The sequence below is a fragment of the Marmota flaviventris genome, chromosome 13 (genome assembly GCF_047511675.1).
Source record: "Marmota flaviventris isolate mMarFla1 chromosome 13, mMarFla1.hap1, whole genome shotgun sequence".
Lineage (NCBI taxonomy): Eukaryota > Metazoa > Chordata > Mammalia > Rodentia > Sciuridae > Marmota > Marmota flaviventris.
This window is the reverse complement of record NC_092510.1, coordinates 70,304,869-70,324,739: the sequence shown is the minus strand read 5'-3', so window position 1 is coordinate 70,324,739 and position 19,871 is coordinate 70,304,869. Positions and strand designations below refer to the sequence as shown.

At 49.6% G+C, this 19,871-nt stretch overlaps 1 protein-coding gene across 1 annotated transcript in view; it reads left to right on the top strand.

The window, feature by feature from the left end:
• Shb (SH2 domain containing adaptor protein B) overlaps positions 1–19,871 on the top strand; it is a 129,912-nt gene that overhangs the window by 62,834 nt on the left and 47,207 nt on the right. Inside the window, exon 3 of the mRNA XM_027930992.2 lies at positions 17,367–17,582. Coding sequence (XP_027786793.1) covers positions 17,367–17,582 — 216 coding nt within the window. The remainder of the gene's footprint in view (positions 1–17,366; positions 17,583–19,871) is intronic.

Sequence of the window (19,871 nt, the reverse complement as noted above, 5' to 3'; positions counted from 1 at the left end):
GAAGTCGATATTGATATTCTCCCCACCCCACCCCCGGCGGAGGCTGCAGAGGCTCTCCTGAGCAGGTCCTCCACCAGAGGCACAAGCTGATGAATGGCAGCGCCAAGGTCTGAACCTACGTGCCCAGTCAGGTTTCAGAAAGTGCTTATAGGCATGTTGAATCGCCAGCATATTCCATACCTAGAACTAAGGGGAAGTCATTAATAATTGGAATCGTATTTGCATTTATTCTGCCATGAGCAGGAGTGAATGAGAGGCGGGGCCGAAGATAATAACATCTGTGAGCTGGTGCTTCTCTTTCTTACTCACCGAGGCCTGCTGATGGTTATCTGGCTGTGGAGCTGTTAGATGCCCAGAGAGGTTGCCAGGTCCCTCACCTGGAGGAGGCCAGCTGAAAATCCAATACAGGCCCCATGGACACCTTCACTTGCTGATGTTAGTGTTGCTACGATCATTTATAAATAAAAACATGAAGAAAGCAATAAATAAAAAGGTTATTTAGTAAATAAATGAGCTACTAAGATCAGTCGGCACCTAAAGTTTGGTCCCTTAGCAATCTAGGGTCTGCCAGCAGGAGCTGGGGCCCGGCTCTGGGGGTCCAGAGCCACCCACCCATTGCCACCCCGGGGTCTTGGCTTCAGACAAGCCTTCGTGTTCCAGAGTTTCTTTACGTATTTGGAATGTTCTTGGGGTTGATCTCAGTTCTGTCACCCGGTTTCCTGTTGGAAGACAACCTCAATTCCGGAATGCGGGCAGGCCCTTCCTAGCAGGCATGACTGCAGTCTCAGGCTCATATAAAAAATTCCGTCTTCCTCAATGGCGAGTCCACATTCGTACTCTCAGTTATTTTTAGGTGGGAACTTTGTGTTTTCTTTTCCTCCCACTCTGGCCTCCCTGCCTCTGGCTGCCCTTACCCTTTCTGTCTGGCAGTGGCATTAGAGCTGCCTTGTTTTTAGCTTGGCTTGATTTTTCTTCCTGTGACTTCCTTTTCCCTCTAATTTAATGCACACACTTGCACACTCAGATAGGCCTCCTTCCCCGTCTCCCGGTCCTCCTTCCCCGTCTCCCAGACTTAATCCAGAACACAAGTGCTAAGGCTCATCTCCAGAAAAAAAGGAAGAAGCAGCATCTCTAGCAAATCTCCAGGATCTCCTTGTAACAGGCTGCTGCTTGTCATTTTATTAAAGTTCCTTCACCTGTCACTCACCTCCTGCTGCTGACTCCCGGCTGAGACACTTGAGTGTACATACCTGATAGAAATGCTTCTGACATCGCATGCAGCATGTAGAGGAAACCCATGGGAGGTGGGTCCGAGGGGCTGGGGCATTCGGCTGCCAGGGGGCTTGGGGAGTGTGTCTGGGCACTCACGCCGCCTGGCTCCTGGACCCCATTCTACCTCTGGTGCCAGTGGCATTTGATGCTGACTATGCGCACCTCATAGATGACACTTGCTGTCAGACTCCTGGCTGATGAACTAACCGTGCTGGAGTTGACCCTGTGTGTGGTGTCAGGGCATCAATGAGAATCCAGCCTAAAATTTGGTGAAGCAGGCCTGAGGGAATGTGACCCCCACCCTCCACCCCATCTTGTCCCCAAACAAGGGAAAAAGAACAGAGTTGAGGGACCAACCCAAGGCTTCCTTAGAAGTCAACACAGGTGCCAGTCGGACCAGTAAGTGACAGTGATCTAGTGAAGTGATTTGTGTGTCCAGAGCTCCTCCTTCTTCACCCTAATGAGCTGAGAGGGTTCAGGGCTCAGAGTCCATCTCCCAAAGCTCTCTTCTTGTGTGGGAATCTGGCCTCCTGTCAGTCTGGATTAGAACATCTCATGCTGCTGTAATCCCTCTGATCCCTCCTCAAGGAGCCACCTGTCGGGAGGCAGCCTCCTCTGGGGGCATCAAAGGCCCGACCTCCTTCATCCCAAGCACACCCGCCCCCCCACAGGGCAACCTGCTCCTTGTCATCCACCTTAGGGTATTTTTTGATTCAGGGCTTGCTGATCAAACTTGGACAGTGGGGATTACCTTGATTTGTGACTTTGAAAGGGTTATCAGGCCTTGGAGAGGGTGGGGACCCTTTGCAGTAAAGCCAGGGGTGCCAAAAAGGGATTAGACCTGTCCACATAGCTGTGTTTAGGGGAGAGCTTTCCCCATTTGCAGTGCCAAGACTAACTACCGTCCTTTGTGTGTCGAAACATCTAGTGCATGCCTGCAATCCCAGCTACTTGGGAAGAGGAACGCAAGTTTGAGGCCAGCCTCAGCAAGACCCTGTCTCAAAATCTAAAAAAAAGACAAGAAAGGGCTGGGGATGTGGCTCAAATGGTGACGCACTCGCCTAGCATGCGTGAGGCACTGGGTTCGATTCTCAGCACCACGTAGAAACAAAATAAAGAGATTGTGTCCACCTAAAAGCTAAAAATATTAAAACAAAAAAAGAAAGAAAAAAAAAAAAAGGAATGGGGACGTAGCTCTATGCTAAAGTTCCCTGGGTTCAGTCTGTACCAGGGGGGAAAATCCAGAGCTTCTGTGGATGTCTGGAGACACTGTGGGCATGTTCTAGTTAAAGTGTACACCTTGGGGTGAAAAAACAAAACCCAGCCTGGTGGCCCACGCCTGGGATCCCAGCAGCTCAGGAGGCTGAGGCAGGAGGATCGTGAGTTCAAAGCCAGCCTCAGCAAAAGCAACTCAGATCCTGTCTCTAAATAAAATACAAAATAGGACTGGGGGTGTGGCCCAGTGGTTGAGTTCCCCTGAGTTCAACAAAACACAGTTTGCTCCAGACTTCATTTCCTAGACTTTGAATGTGTAAGCATCACATGATATGAAAAGTATTTATAAATAATCCCAAAACAGAAGCTGTGGGTCCAAAGCATGTCCCACCAGAATGTGAAGTAGATGGCAAGTGACTCTGTGGCCACATTGTGAGCTCAGACTTTGACAAAAGCAGACACAGGATATAGTTCATCCTGGCACCAACATGCCACCTTAGCACTCTGCTCTTCCTGTCTTGGCCTCAGTGTCGTCATCTCTCCTGGGGTTAGTGTGAAACTCATGGCTGAAGGAACAACAGAAACAGTAATGTAAAGCTCAGCACTGGCTCAGGAGAGACACTTCATGCGTGCTATTATGAACCACAAGAGAGGGGACAGTCTTTGGAGGCCACATTTGTAGCTTCTTTTAAAAATCTGTTTCATTGCCAGGCTCAGTGGTGCATACCTGTAATCCCAGTGGCAAAAAGTGAAGCACTAAGCAACTCAGTGAGACCCTGTCTCTAAATAAAATATAAAATAGGGCTGGGGATGTGGCTCAGTGGTTGAGTGCTCCTGAGTTTAACCCCTGGTACCCCCCAAAAAAATAAATAAATAATTTTTTTTTGTTTGTTTCATCATTACATTTAAAATAGGTGCTAATTTTTTAAAAAGGGAAAAACCTACATGCTCTAGGTAAGAAAATGCAGCCTACAGACATACAGGGACTAAAAAAGGGAACCCTCTCCAGAAACCGGGACCATTCATAATTTGTGTATTCTTAACCCTTTTCCCACCTGCTTACAAAAATCATTCTTTTCTGCCTAAACGCTGTTGATCACAGATCTTGTCCGAGGGCATTCTTTCTTTTGAATGATTCTCCAGTGTGACTAGCACAGTGTGCTCGGTCCTTCTCCTATTCAGAGTGAACATCCGTGAGCATTTATTTCTGCATGTGGGTCTGGATATTTTTGGAAGCAGAACTCCAGGCCATACGGTATTTAATTTTTGTTAGATCTACCAATTTTACCTCTGAAAAGGCCATTTCCAGTTTATATTCCCTCCAGCCATCTATGGGTATGGTTCTCTTCCTAGAAGAGACAAATATTTTTAAAATATTTTTTCTGCGCTAAATTCAGAATGTGCAAGAGGCTGTTTGTTTATGTTGTTCCTTCAGCCAGTATTTGCAGAGCATCTGTGGAGCCAGGTTCTATGCTAGGAATGGCAGGGGGTGTGTCAGGATGGATTAGACTTGAACTCCGCCCTTAGAACTGGGGGTGGGGGTGGAACTGAGCTTGCACAATGCCAGAAAGTGACAGGAGTCTCAGGGTCCCCAGGGTGGGGGAGAGACAGATGCCTGGGAAGGTGTTGGATTCCTCTTTGAGCCCCTGCACTGCCTCTAGCATTCTGTGGGGACTCAGTATCCTGTGATCCTAACTGAACAGAAAATAGGACTTGGTGCTCTGGGGCAGCAGGGTTTCAGGTCAGGTCCCTGGGAGGCCACCAGTTGGAAGAGGCTGCCATCGCAGAGAGGTAGGCTCTCTCTGCTTGCTCTCATGTTCTAGAAACTGATGGCACCTTTTGTATCATATTGAATACCTGAAGGACACCTTTTCGGGGCCCTCAGGAGGGGCCGTACGTGTATCTGTGTATTTATTTATTGCTCCAGTATAAGCTCTTCATTCCATCCAGGTGTGTCCTTCTTTTCACACCATTCTTGGGTGCGCAGGGTGCTGGGTGGATGGTGTTGGCTGGAACAGCTGTCAGTAGGAAAGAGCCCCTTGAGAGGACTGTGAAGGGTGGTGCTTCTCAGGTCCCCGTTCTTACATGTAGCATGCCCCACTCACCTTCCCTTTTCCCACTATTCTGTAAAACAGACAAATAAAAGAACGCTCCTTAGGGTTTTTGGTGCTGTGACACCGTGACCTACAAGACAGTCGAGTTGGAAAAGCCAGGAGGGTAAGAATTGTAAAACTCCTTACTCAGGAACTGTGCGGATTTCTTACCCCATGACTTTGGCAAGTTCCCTTCATTCTGATGTTCCCGTTTCCGCTATTAAGTGAGGATGCCATCGCTACCTGTGAGGACCCTTCTGCAGCCAGTGGTTATAAGGACCACGTAATGCAAAGGGTCGCGTGGACTGTGAAGTACTCTTTGGGAGAGAGAGCACTGCCCTTTAGTCTTTTTTGGTTAGATTTGGGTTGGACCTTGACAGATGGTCCCTCCTGGGCCAGCTGTGGGTCCCCACTAAGATCCTTGGACTCATAGTGGCTTTGCTTAAGTCTCGAAGGTGGAATTGCATATCCTTCTCAAGAATCTTCTGTTGGACTGCTTGCCTCGCTCTTTGGGATCAAGTAAAGTGGTGTGTCTGCCCTGATGGTGATAGAAGGGTTTCCTTATAGACCCAGCTCTCTGGGTTGATTTGCTGTTGTCAGAAACTGGGTTTCCTAAGAAGGGAACGGATAAGCAGCCCTTCCAAGGCCCACACGCTAGGTGTGTGGTGAAGGACTTCACAGAAGTTTGTATTAATGGGAGTTCTCTAGAGAAGCAGACCAGTGGGGAGAGAGAGAGACCGAGATTTATTTTAAGGAATTGACTCTCGTGATGACAGAGGCTGGCAAGTCCCAAGATCTGCAGGTGAGTTGGCAAGCTGCAAAGTCAGTGGTGTACTTCAAGTCCAAATTTGGATGCATGGAATCAGAATCAGTGGTGTAGTTCAAGTCCAAAGGCAGGAAGAAAGCCAATGTCCCCGTTCAAAGGCAGACAGACAGAATTCTCTTTTACTCAGGGAAGGGCTGGCATTTTTTGTTCTATGCAGGGCCTTCAATGGATTAGATAAGGCCTACCCACACAGTGGGGGCACAGCAATCTGCTCACTCCACCAATTTCAATATTGATCCTATCCAAAAATACTCTTACAGACTAACGTTCATCCTAACATCTAGGCATCCCATAGGCCAGCCAAGTTGACACAGATGAACTACCCCAGATGGGAAAGCGCAGCTGGGAGTGGGGTGGAGCTTCTCACTGGGCAGTGTTCCCATTGCATATTATGACCGTGTCTTGAAGTGGTTTGCTGAGGGTGGTTGGGATGCTGAGGCCAGCGACCCCCGTGCTGGTAGGGTAGGTGCTCTCTTGTATGCCTCCTGCCTCCTTCCAAAGATGGAGCAATAGCACTTGGACCAGGAAGCCCTCTGTGAATACCTGCTCTTCATGGAACCAGACTGAGTGAGAAAGGCCCCTGAGATCATCTGGTTCAACCCCTCTACCTCACCTGGGAGAGATCTGAGCCCCAGTGGAGCAGGCAGTTGGCCAAGGTCACACAGCCGGTGAGCGGAGAGCCAGGCTGGTCCTGGGCCAGCAGCCTCAGTGCTGCTGTCCAGAAGGCTGAGTTGTCTCTGGGTCCCTAGGGGGATTAGTTGCTCCCTTGAAGAAGTTCCAGGGTAGGGAAGCTGGGCAGAGAGCTTGCCAGATCTCAGCAGGTTGCTTCCGCTGGGGCAGCTGCTCTGAGCATGGGGGCTTGATGCCAACATCACCCCCCTCGGTATGAGACAGTGACCCCATGACCAGCCCTAGGCATATAGGTGGGGTTGACCTGTATAGCTGGGAAACATGAAAGGTGGTGAGGGTGCTTTAATATAAGTGACCAGGGCCAGCAGGTACAAGTGAGGTGAAGAATTATGCTTGGCTTTGCCCTGGGAAGTGGTCCCCTGCACCTGCTACCAGTTTAACCACTGGCTTAGTGCCAGCCAGACTGGGACCAGCAGCATGTCTTGGCCGCCCCTGTGCAGCATCTAGAATGTGCTGAATACCTCCCTGATCGACAGCTCTCTGCTTGCCTTCAGACTGATTGTAATGATGCCTGGAGGGACCCCCAAGATGGCCCCAGTTACCAGTTTGATAAGCAGACTGTCAGCCAGAGGCAGGAAATAGCTTGCCTGGCATCACTCAGCTTGATGGACCAGGGCCCTCCAGGGTTTGCTTCCTTTACTGACCTGAGCACCAAGTTTGTGTCTTTTTGTTCCTATTGGAGTGGAGGGAGCACTGACTTGGGCTAGGAAGATGGTGTAGAGGGCCACATGGCCAAGAGCATGGTCTCCAGAGCCGGGCAGCCTTTGTCCACAGCTCATTTTGCAGTCCACATGGTACCTCATAGAACTGTCGGGAGAATTAAATAAGAATGCACTTAGCACGTGGGCACCGCTGTGTAATTGAGGCCCAACTCTTCCCACCCCTCTTGTGTAAGCTGCAGGCTTTTATCAGGCAGATGGCAAGGGGCCTTCACATTGTGGATCCTCCAAGGTTTGCTCCAAGGTTCCCTGAGAACATGTAGGTGAAGCTGCTCCATAAGGAGTAAAGCCCCTAGCTATGACTGGTCAGGCATGAAAGCCCGTCACCCTGTGGCTTCATCACATTAAAGCGGCCCCCAGGCCCCTCTGGAAGCTGAGACCTCACTTTGCCCAGCAGACCGGAAGATTGTATCTGTGGGGTGCTGGCCCTCTGCACAGGTCCACTTGTCAACACTCAGAAGACACAGGCTGGATACAGGTCTGGAAGCCCCTCCTTGGCCTCTTTTTTGCAGCATGAAGAGTCCAGGGTCACCCACCCTCTGAGGATTAGGTGCCTGACCCTGGCCCTCATCCCAGGGGGAATGTCTGCATCTCCACACCTGGGGGTTGCTCACAGGAGCATGTCCTCTCTCCATCCCTTGAAAAGGTGGAGCCCTAATTTTTCAGAGGGTCCTACCTTGGGATTATATACAACTGAGTACCACACACACCCCTGCGTGTCCTGCCCACTTGGGGAATTATAATCCACTATAAGGGTTTGCATTAAAGACCTGATTAAGGCTCCTGGCCCCCCTTTTCCAATTTCCTGCCTTTTAGAGTAGCATCCCTCCTGTGACTTCCACACTCTCCCTAGCCCAGCTCCATCCATTCTGGTCACCACACCCCGTTCCCAATGAAGAGCACCAGGCTGAAGGCAGCACAGGCTGTTGGGTTCTATCTGATAATCCTCCGGCTTTCCCCTCTCCACCTCTTTGCTCGTGCTTGCCCTTCCTCGTTTGCCCTTTGTCCTGGTGACCTCATTTTCAACTACCCAAGCCTTCCTACTCTTCTTGATTATGTCCTTCTGGGCTTGTCCTTCTCTGTTTGTGATAGTAGGCAGTCCCTCTGTTTCCCTGATCCTCGAGGGCTCTTCTTACACAAGGACCTAAGACTCTGAAATGCTACCACCTTCCTGAAGTTTTTCCAAACTCTAGGAACTGGGTTATTTTTTACCTCCACCCGGCTGCCAATGCACGTACCACTTTTAAGGTGCTTACAACAGTCAGAACTGGATTATTTCCAGCTGAGCCTCATTTGTCTGAGCCTCAGTTTCTGCATGGGAAATAATACAGTCAAGAATTCAAAAATGCTTGCAACAGAAGCATTTTTGGATTTGGGGATTTTTTTGGACTTGGGTATTTGCACTTAATATAATGAGTACCTGCACGGTGTTAGTGTTTCTTGGGGCTGGGACTCAAGTCTAAATATGAAAATGACTTATGCTTCATGTACACCCCATACCCTTTGCCTGAAGATAATTGTGCAGTGTTTTTAGTATGCCTGCATTTTGACCACGACCAGTTACATGATGTCAAGTGTAGAATTTCCCATTTGTGGCACCCTATAGATGCTCAAAGAGTTTTACGATTTGATTTTTCAGGGATGCTTAATCTACTCCTGCCTCTGTGTGTCTTGAGAATGAGCAGTACTTTACTCCCAATACCCAGGATGGTGCCTGGGACACAAGCAGGTGCTTAGTGACTGGTAACCATTATTAACTCATTGTTTACGGATGGTGGCGTCCTGGTTCTCCTGCCACACCAGCGTTCACTGAGGACCCCCAGCTTCACCAAACACTGGGCTGGCACTCAGCATCCGGCTAGGAGCCCAGTGTAGCACACAGTTGGGGCTCTGTGAGTGAGGAAGAAAAGCAGGCAGACTCCCCACTTGCCCGTGAAGTTAGGTCTTGCAGTCAACCTGGAATCAAAATGGCATCTTCTAAGAAATCGACTCCTTAAAGGGAGACCCAGTCACTCACTTCCCTGGGTTCCTGGAACAGTGACCCCGCCTCAGTGAGTCTTCGCCGGGGACGGCACCAGCTGCTGGGCCTGCAGCTGCCCAGAATCCTCTGCACGTGAAGGCAGTCGCTGGAAGATGCAGAGTGATGGGCTGGGATAGGACCCAGAGGTAATGTCACCGAGAGCCCGTGAGCTCTGGGCCGAGGCCCAAGTGGCCTTTCAAATCCTGATGAAAGCACATTTGTCATCAGATGCGAGGTCTTTGTCTACCCTCTGGTACTCGAGGCCAGAGGGGCTCGTGAGAAGACTCTGTCCCTGTACAGATGGCCAAGGGATGGGAGTAAACCAAGCTTCCTACTCCAGACCCGGGCCTTTCCCTCGCCCTCAGGCTGAGCACATAAGAGCAAGCAGGGCAGGTTGGCCAGTAGCGACAGGCCCTGGGCCGCTGCCTGGGGCCCACTCTTCTTGTTCCACACCCCTGCTTCCACAGAGCTCACCCTCTGCTGCCTGGGGTGTTTCTGTGCACGCCTGGAGAGGAGATGGCAAAAGAAGTCTAATTAGTCTTCTGGCTTCTAGACAGCTCCGGAAACCAGACCAGATAGAGGAGGAGGTGGGGCCTTCTGCATGTGTGAGGGCTGGGTTGTCTCCAAGCCTGGTCTCTGAGCTGCCCTGCCCTTGATGGCCTGCAGCGTCTACCCCAAAGGACTCCTGTCATCCCTGTGCTGCCCACCCGCAGCCTCCAAGGGACACCTGAGCTCAGCTGCCTGTTGAAGCACCCCCATTAGGGGGAGGGTCTTTCTCTAACAGATGTTTGAACCGTGCAGATGGGAAAAAGCCTCTGACTCCCCTTTGATGTGGTACCCTGGCACTAGGCTGGGTTTTGGCCCATGTCTAATTAGGAGCAACCGCCTGCCACTCCCGTGGAGCTCATCACTCGGCCTGAGGTGCCGGGTGTGCTTTTTAACAGCTCAGAGATCTGCCTGAAATAGACACCCTGCCTCCTGGAGGTTAAAACAAGACAAGCTGATGAAAGAGATGTCAGGAAGTGTCGAAGAGGCAGAAAAAGCCCTGGTCCAGGCATGAGGGGTCTTTGGGGCCTCTACCCAGCCACCTTCTTCCTTCCCTAGGCCTCAGTTTCCCCATCCATAAAATGTGATGACTGGATTGAACCAAGACCCCCACCCCCACCCCTGTATGTTTCACATTGACTCCCATGCGGGGGTGTCAGATGGCCAATGCAACAGCTGAAAGCAGAAGTTATAGACCCAGAAATGCAAATAGGCTTAGAGGTCGGTGTCCAGCGCTTTCCATTTCCAACTCAGGGTTGGCTGTCAGGTTCCCGTAAGCAGGCCTCTGAAGCTCTGGGAGATGAGGCTCCAAGGAAGTCCCCAATAGTGGTGTTTGGAATAATGACATTCACAGAGCACTTTCTTTGCCCCAAGCTCTATTCTAATCATTTGGCCTATGTATTTAATCCTCCATAGCATCTCTCTGAGATGGGTGTAGTTGTCATCCCCCCAGAGATGAGGAAACTGAGGCAACTTGCTCCGAATTAGGCAGGGGCTGGAGCCAAGATACAGGCCAAGCAGTGTGCTGGATCAGTGTTGTCAGTCCCCGGCCCTGTGCTGTTGACCTGTTAGCTCCTGGACCCAGGCCCTGCCTCCCTCTAGGTGGTCAGTGTGGGGCAGCCCTGGTCCAGTAATGCAGCCCATCCTGCCCTGGCCAGGACTCTGTGTCTCATCTGCTCACAACCTTGTCATCTTGGGCACAGGTCCACTGTGACTGTGCTTCTGTGTAGATGGGTGGAGATGCTGGTGACATGGCCGGGCATGCCCACCCCTGGCAGAGTAGAGGTTTCGTAGGCTGGAAGTGATGGCAGGGCCTGAGAATGCAGGCCTCCGAGGGCCACACATCCCCACTGAGCTCTGCCACTCTATGATCTGGAGCTGCCGTAGATTCCCAGACAAGCCTGGCTGGGAAAATTAGAGGTGAGGGGCCTGCAGGCTAGCGTCTGTCATTTCCAGTGAGGCTCCTTCCCAGCTGTGCCGTCTGCTCCCCACCCAGCTCCACCCCGCCCAGAGGCTCTGGGGCAGGTAGGTCTCTTTGGTCTCCGGGGGTGCTGTCCCTCAGCATTTGAGGCCTCACAGAAACCTGCTTCCTCTGCCGTAGCTTTGTCTTCCACTGGGCATCTAGAAACCCTCAGCCCTTGAACAACCCACGTATACCTCGTGCTTCTGGTCCCCTGGACCTCAGCCCCGTCTTCCTCCAGCCTGGGCCCATTTCTCTGCCGTACCACAGTACCATGACCTCGTGTCTACATTCTCTGCAGCCTTCCCAGGCTCCCCCAGCCGAGAGCTGCCTCTTCTTGAGGTTGTAGATTCAAGTCTGCTCTCATCAAGGAGCCTGGGTGTGTCTGCCCTCTCTGACTGAGGGTCTCAGCCTCCCCACCTAACCCCAGCCACTTAGTGGAGAGAGGATTGCCTGTGAGCACAGTGGATACATGTGCCACCGGAGAAGGCCAGGGGCACCAAGATGGGCACGCCTCAGCTTCCCGGACAGTGAAGCCATGTTTCCTTTTTCTGTTCCCAAAGAGTTGGTTAAAAAAAAAAAAAAAAAAAAAGATTCATGTTCTTCTAGTCTTCTTGCTGATAAAAGACATTTATCTTGAAGTGTACTACTGTGTGTCTTTTCACTTAGATGTGTGCCCGTCAACTTTCGAAATGCAGGTTAGAGTTTGTTTGTAATAAAAGAGAAATGCATGTCTGTAACAAGACCAGGAGAATAGGAATCGAAATCTATTACTCATGTCCTAAGTTATTATAGCTACAGAGGTTCTACATCAAAATCCAAGTTTCCTATCAGCCAAAGCAAAAAGGGAGGCATATAGTAGAACTTTCATTCAGGCAGGAGTACAGAATAATACGTTAGAAGACAGTTTGGCAATTTTTTACCAAACTAAACATACTTTTTAATGGTCCTAGGCACTGAACCCAGAGACTTGCACATAAGCATACTCTTATGAGCTAGTAATTGACCTACCCAGTACTTATCCAAAGAAGTTGAAAATTTCATGTCTACTTTACAGTAACTTTATTTGTAATTGCCAAAACTTGGAAACAGCCAAGAGATCCTTGATTAGGTGAATGGGCAAATAAACTCCGGTACATCCAGACAATGGAATATTATTGAAATGTTAAAAAAAAAAATAATGAGTGCCAGGTGTGGTGGTGCATACCTGTAATCCTAGCAGCTGAAGAGGCCGAGACAAGAAGATCATGAGTTCAAATCCAGCTAGCAAAAGTGAGGTGCTGAGCAACTCAGTGAGACCCTATCTCTAAATAAAATATAAAATAGTAGCTCAGTGGTTGAGTGCCCCTGAGTTCAATCCCTAGAGCTATCAAAACTAAAATGTATATCACTTAGAGAAAGAAGCCAGTCTGAAAAGGCTACATACTGTGGTTCCACCTGCGTGATATCCTGGAAAAGGCTAAACTATGGAGATGGTAAAAAGATCAGTGGGTAGCAAGGGGTTAGGGAGGAGAGAGCAACAACTGGGCAGAACACCTTATAAATGCTTCATGTGACAATATGATGTGACAATACATGTCATGCATTATGCATTTGCCCATAGAATGTGCAGCACCAAGAGTACACCCTAATGCAAACTAGAGACTGGGGTAATATCAATGCGTCCATTGTAACAAACTGGCATTACCAGTCTGGTGGGGGGGCACTGACCACGGAGAAGGCCGTCCGTGCGTGTGTGGAACAGAGGGTATGTGCAGTTAGTATAGCTTGTTGCTTGTGGAGTGGGGAGTCTCTAAATCCTGTCACATCCACTCAAGAGGCTGCTCATCCAAGCCAAGCTGGTCCCAGCTCCGCCACCACCACCCCCACCCCCGCCTGCTCTCTTCCCGGCCCTTGTCTTCTCCACGGCCACCAGCCCTCCTGGTAAATATGCCCAGGCCGGTTCTTATGCTCCCTCCAGTTCTAACATTTTCTGATACTGAAGAAAGTGCCTTCTTTTCCATTTTTTTTCCTCCATGTTTCGTTCCACTTGAAAACCTTTCTACTCCAGAGGTCAACAGAAATCCCCACCCTGTCAATTTAATGTTTCTGCTCGCTGCCTAAGAGGCATGAAATCACTGCCTGCCATCCAGTATGAAAGGTCATTTTCCACGAATGTGTAGATGGCCATATCCAGATAACTCGTGACTTACAACATATGGTCACTAGCTCCCCTATTACATCAGCCTTGGGACCGTCCCAGAGGGGTCTGGCTAACAAGGTGGACAGGCCTGGTCACTAGGCAGGAGACAGCAATGTGTGGTGAGCTGGCCTGTCCCACAAGGTGGCTCTTGCCTCACAGGGCTCTTGGCCAGCCTCTCCAGAGAAGAAGCTACTCCCCGAGTGAGCCTTTTCCCAGGGAAAGACTGCTGCTTCCAAGACACAAACAGCTCCTGGAGACCCAGCCTGCTTAACATCACATTTACTTTCTGTCTTAATTACATTTTTTTCCTTTGTAGCATCTTTATTCATTATTTACAGCTTTCAAAAATAATTATGCAATAATCCCTTCCCTGCACAGTAGCTGTTTACCTTCCTGTATCGGGTTTTCAGCTCTTTATTCGTGTGTGTCTGTACTTAACGACATTGCTGTCACCAGAGTTTGGATATTATGAGCAAAATGTGCCGTGCTGCTTTTGAGCAATTCCTAAGCAAGGAACAGAATTCCCTTTGGGGCATTGTTCACATTGCCCAGGACTTGTTTAGAAAGCTCACGTTACATACTTTTGCCCTCACACATAAACAATTTTGTATTTTACTTTTTAGTTTAGCATAATTTCATGCACGTCTTCCCATGTAGCTACATTATCTTCCAATTTATCATTTTAATGACTACTTAATATTCCATCCAGTTAACGTGCCATAATTTACTTAACTGTTCCCTATTGTTGGGTCCTTAATGAAAATTTGAATTCACCATGTAATACAGGAGGAGGCTTGTTTTAATGATTGCCATTATAACATCCCCTGTCTTAACTGCATGCCATTACAAACCCAGCTTTGGTGAGGCGCAGATGCTTCCAGAACCGTAAATCCTGCATGAGAGGTGTAGCACAAGTCCCTCTGATTTAATAGCTAATCTGTTCGCAGCACATGCTTTCCTTTTAGGTTGATATTTACGTAGAATATCGCCTCCTCTGAATATTATGTAATGCTGAACTGCATGCGTCTGGCATTTTCCTCCAGGTTCTTTGTCACTGGCGACAGGGACTTTTGTAAATTAACTAGAATTTAGGGGTAAAAAGTGGTGTCTTGGGCTGAGGTTAGAGCTCAGTTGGAAGAGTGCTTGGCTCACATGCACAAGGCCCTGGGTTCAATCCCCAGCACACAAAAAGGTGGTGTCTGCCCATCAGTTCTCCATCTACATGCACAGAGCACCTGGACCTGGAGTCAGGCCCTGGGAGGGATCCAGCAAAGGCTTCTAACAGAAGTACACCTTCACTGCTGTATGGTGCCCTTGGATTGAATGGCAATGCACATGAGAAGTGCTTTGTAAATGATAGTGTTCCAAATGTTTGCTGTTTCTGCCTGTGGAAAGTAAAGAGGAAGATGGTTTTCCCAGCTCAGCCCCTTATCATCTGCACCCCCAATATTCCCAGCCCGAGGGTCCTCAGCCTTGAATCCTCCAGCAGGAGGCTAGACTTCACCTCTCAGAACAGGAGGAGAATACTGCAGAGGACAAGGAGCCCTCCAAAGTATTAAGTAGAAGATCAAGTAGTTTGGTAGATGAATGATTTACAAAGTCGTCTAGGGTACTTTACAGTTGATCCTCACTTTAAAGTGACATAGTACTACCATTTTATAGCTCTTCCTTTCTCTTTCTCCCTCTGTAAAAAAATAAAATAAAATAAAAAACGGACATCATGCTCAAAACTAATAAATGATCCCTGTTTATTTGTAGGACACAATAAAAACCATGTTTTAGCCAGGCATGATGACACACTCCTGTAATCCCAGTGGCCCAGGAGGCTAAGACAAGAGAATCACAAGTTCAAAGCCAGCCTCAGCAATGGCAAGGTGCCAAGCAACTTGGTGAGACTCTGTCTCTAAATACAATACAAAATAGGGCTTAGGATATGGCTCAGTGGTCGAGGACCCCTGAGTTTAATCCCCAGTACCCCCCCCCCAAAAAAAAAACATGTTTTGGCCAGGCACAGTGGTGTACCCCTGTAATCCAAGCAACTCGGGAGGCTGCAGGAGGATTGCAGATTCATGGCTAGCCTCAGCAACCTAGTGAGGCCCTGGACAATTTAGTGAGACCTTGTCTCAAAGTAAAAGATAAAAAGGGATGGAGATGCGTGGTTAGTTCAGTGTTTAACTACCCCTGGGTTCAATTCCCAGCACACACACACAAAAACATGCTTTGCAAAGTATGGAACATCTTCTCAGAGGAGACATGATTTTAAGTGGCCTGAGAAACAGCAGATTTTTCCTGTTTGTTTTCTCCTTTTTTAGAGAGAAGAAATGATTGTTTTCCACAGAGCATCTTCCTACCAGCCCTCTGACACTTGCAAATCCCACTTTTCAGCAGAGAGAAAGCAAGCCCCAGGCCCTCACAGCAGACAGCGGCTACCCAGTAGCTGGTTCTGTTCTCATTCATTCTTTGTATGCTTAGCATCTATTTTTGGCAAAGGATAATGGCTTATGTGATAAAGAGTCTTCTGAAGTGAATTTATTTACTTAACAACATACATAAATAAAAGTGGTAAATAATAACCCACATGGTCCTCGAGCAGCAAAAGTTGGTATGTGACTGTTTGAGAAATACCAGGGTAAAGTTCATGAACGCAAACACCACACGACATCATTGGCTCCTGTTTCATCAGGGCATATGTGTGGGGTGGGGGAAGGTTTTTTTATTGTCCCTTTGAGGTGGCCTTGGACCAGAAAGCCCAGCCCGAAAGCAGCTGGCTGCCATCATCCCTATTTCATGGGCTTCTCTTAGAGGTCTGTTACCCCTGGTTCTTCTGTTGTATCTTTAGGCCATGGAGCTCTGGTTTGGAGATTGCTTCAGAGTCCTTTAAAGAGCTCATTCTAGGACCCTCACCCCGTCTCCCCACCTTGTACCTGGGACATCAGAGCAGACAGTGAAGAGCCATATGATGAAACATTGCTCAGCCTGTCACAGGACAAATGCTGAATGATTTCACTTGATGGCTGTTCCTGGAGTAGTCAGAGCCATGGAGACCTGGGGGTTGACAGGGAATGGGGAGAGCGGAGGTGGGGCAGTCATGGTTTAACGGGCACAGAGTTTCAGCTTGGGAAGATGAGAAAGTTCTAGAGACAGATGATGGAATGGCTGTCCAACAGTGTGGACCTACTTAATGATGCTGAGCTGCATACTTAACGACTAAAATGGTCACTTGCCATATCCATCTCATTGGATAAGAAGCCAAGGTAGGCAGTGAGCATGCTCTCCATCCCATTGCCTTGGCCACCTGTTCCTGCCACAGGGAAGGCCCTCCCTCTCCTGTTTCCACCTGTCAGAGCTGTCATCTGCCATCTCTCCTTTGTCCTGCCATCCCCCTCTCAGGTCCCACACTGTGATCCCTTTGCCCCCGAGTATCACGGTGATTTAGGCACATGCTGTCCCCTGGAAATTTGGGTTTCTCAGGCACAGCCTTGGCAGTGAACCCTCCCCAGGTCCCCAGCATGGACCCTGCACACAGTGGGTATTCAAGATCAAGAAACTCAGGTTCCCTGTTTGACCCGGGGGCCCCTGGAGTGCATATCCTAGCATCCGTCCTTCCAGCTGCTCCTGCCTCTCCTGGTATAAATAAATACCCAGCTGATATGCATGGCCCCCATCTGGGCTCTCAACTAGATGGACAGTCAGCCCTCAGCCCACCCTGGACCAGGCTTTCACACCTTCTCCTGAAGATCACAAGCTCCTGTTCCTCATTCGGAAGTGAAACCAAGCATCTCTGAAATTCCCAGGCGTGTTCAGCCTGGGTAGAGGTGTGCAGGCTCTGGGGGGGAGACCAGAACTGTAAGGAAGGGTGTCGTAGGCAGAAGATGGTGGCCCTGGGTCATCTCAGGGAAATAGTTTGCTTGTTGGTTCTTTTACCTGAATCTGTGAGCTACGCGGGAACTTGAGGATCATTTAACCCAAATCTTCTCATTGTTCAGTGTGACTTGAAGGTCTAGTGAGGGGGGTGAACTGCTCCGGTGGGGAGTGTCCCCACATGGCTGTCAAGCAAGAGGGCTGGGCAGTGTCAGAATACACCTGCACCTGGTGTCCAGGGCTGTCCTGAGGTCCACCCAAGAACCTGTGATCTTTGTGAGCAACTCCCCCACCCACCCCCAGGGAGAGCAGAGATGCTGCCTGCCCTGCGCCTAGGCTGCAGGAAACAGAAAGGAGCTGTTCCTGTGCTGTCCTCACCTCCCTGGCCAGCCACTCTGGACCCAGGGGTAGTCCCTGGCAGGGATCCCAAATTTCCCCGCTGTGCACCCATTACACCTCTGCTTCCTTCCTTTTTGTCTGCAGAATTCCAGAGGCAGGAAAGTGTCCGGTCTCAGCACAAAGGCATCCAGTTATATGACACCCCTTATGAACCCGAAGGCCAAAGTGTGGACTCGGACTCAGAGAGCACGGTCAGCCCCCGACTGCGCGAGAGCAAGCTGCCCCAGGATGACGACAGGCCTGCCGACGAGTACGACCAGCCGTGGGAATGGAACCGGGTCACCATCCCAGCCCTGGCAGGTAAGCAGCTGGGGTCTGCTCAGGAGGTAGCTGCTGAGCCCCAAAGGTGAAGGGATGCGCAGGGTCCCAGCCTACCACAGAAAAATGTGGGAACATTGTCTGACAATCCAGTTGGGCTGTCTTTTTTCCTAGTACCAAGTGTCCTTCAAAGATGATGTAGGTCCCATGGAGAAGGTCAGGGTCTGGTGCCCAGGATCTAGATTCCAGTCTGTCCATCTTAAGAGACAGTCCTGATGCTCCTGCGGTCTGATCCTGTCTTGGGACTGGTGGTAGAGCTCAGTATTTGCAGAATAGCTTCTCCCAGGGCTGATGGAGCCCAGTTCTCCCATTCAGTCACTCCTGGCTGACACAGACCTGCATGGCTTACAGGGCTGCTGCATCTCCATCCCAGCATGAGCCTGCTCAGAACATGGGCAACCACATCCCAGCCTCAGGGCTGAGCCAGTCCCCTCTACTCTGGCCAAAAGCCCCTTGAGCCACTCAGGTGCCTCCTCCAAGGCTGGTTTCCCAGAGTCTGAGTATCTGGCCACATGTCACAAGTCATAAACTTTTGATTGACTCACACCCTTTGATTCTGATTCCTGAGAATCTATGCCAAAGTTGAATTCAGAAAAGATATTGTTTATAATCGTGAAAAATTGGGAACAACTGCCATGTCAAGCACCAGGGATTGGCTAAGTGGATTTTTATGCACCTATGTGATGGAATATTGTGTGACCACTAATAAGTGATGTTAACCACCTAGGAAAATGCCTTTGTCTAATATTAAGAAGTGAAAGCCAGATGCCAAGACATTTGTTTGCATCTAAGAATTATGCATGTAAAAAGAGAGACACCGAGTAACTCATTTAATTCTTACCACACTGAAGGTCATGAAGGGGGAGTTTTGTTTTAAATTGACTTTGCCTTAAATCTCCTTATCTGTACACAGCTAGACCCTACTTCCTTTTCTGTCCCCTGGTAATGAGCACAGTGCCTGCTCCGGCCCCTCAGTTGATGTTCTGCCTGTTGCAGCACGAGCTACTCTCCTTTCCCAGGACATAGCATGCCCGTGCACGACCCACTTTTACACCTGAAATACCCTTCCTAGTCTTATCCTGTCTGGAAGACCCCGTGCCTCCTCTGAGGTCCAGTCCCATAGCACTGTCTTTGCGAGCTCTCCTGGTACCTGCCATGTGTCCCATGTTGTCCTTGCAGCCTCTCTGGGGCCCATGGAGTCTTCCAGCCCTGTCACTGATGGAGCGTTTCCCACATTGTCACAGGGTTATTTCTGTGGGTGTTGGTCTCACCTGCCAGCTGTGGCTGCAAGAGGACAGCCTGTCTCATGTTCTTTCTGTATCCCCAGCACCTAGCTGAGAGCCAAAGTCAAAAGTAGTCCCGTGGCTTATGATTCTTCATTACCCCACATCTCTCCTGTGCCCCATCTCTTCTTGACTCACTAGAATCTAAGAACTGTCCCTAAGTTCTGTGGCTGAGAAGGGGCTGTGCTTCTCAGGGGTGGGAGGAGTTTGTATCATCCAGGAGTTTGCTCTTTGCAAATACCAATTGGATTAGGGGCTGAAAGGGCTCAGGTAGCTACTCTCCTAGACACCGTGGACCCCTAGCATGAGATAGCAGGCGTGGGGTCTGGGCTTGTCCCGGATGGGCCATCTGCAGGTCACTTGACTGCTACTGTTGAGACTCCAGTCGAATCTGGCATGTTGCTGGTCAAGAGCGTGATCCCCGGAACGTTGGCATCACCTGGGAGCAGAGTAGAAATATGGCGTCTTGGGTACCACCTGGACCTATGGAGTCACAGTCTGTTTTGCAATATTCCAGGTGATTTGTATATTCATTCAGGGAGAAGCACTTTCCATATAAGACATCAGGTCTCAGGGGGCCAGAACCTGCCCACTCATGTCCCGAGGTGGCTTTGGAACTTCTGTACATTTGATTGTTCACAAAGGACGAGAGGCTTCAGATAGAACTCCCAGAATCCGTCTCTAAGTCCACAAGCATCCATTCTGGCCTTGGTTTTACGTCACTGAGTCACTGCTTCAGGTGTCTATCAGGCTGCTGATAGAAGACAGGTGCAGCATCACACCCCGTGTGTCTCATCGAGTCTTTCACCTTGTGTTCCTCTCCGGAGCAGTTGCCAGTTGTGCTTGTCCCAAGCAACCTTAGCTCAGCTCTGACTCCTGAGGTGTAGAAGGAGGAGGCTGGGTCCCTCCAGGGCTGGAGGATGCTATGAACACTGGCCTTTTGTCACTGTTTCCCTATCCCCAAGTCAGAGTGGGTGAGAGGTGGACA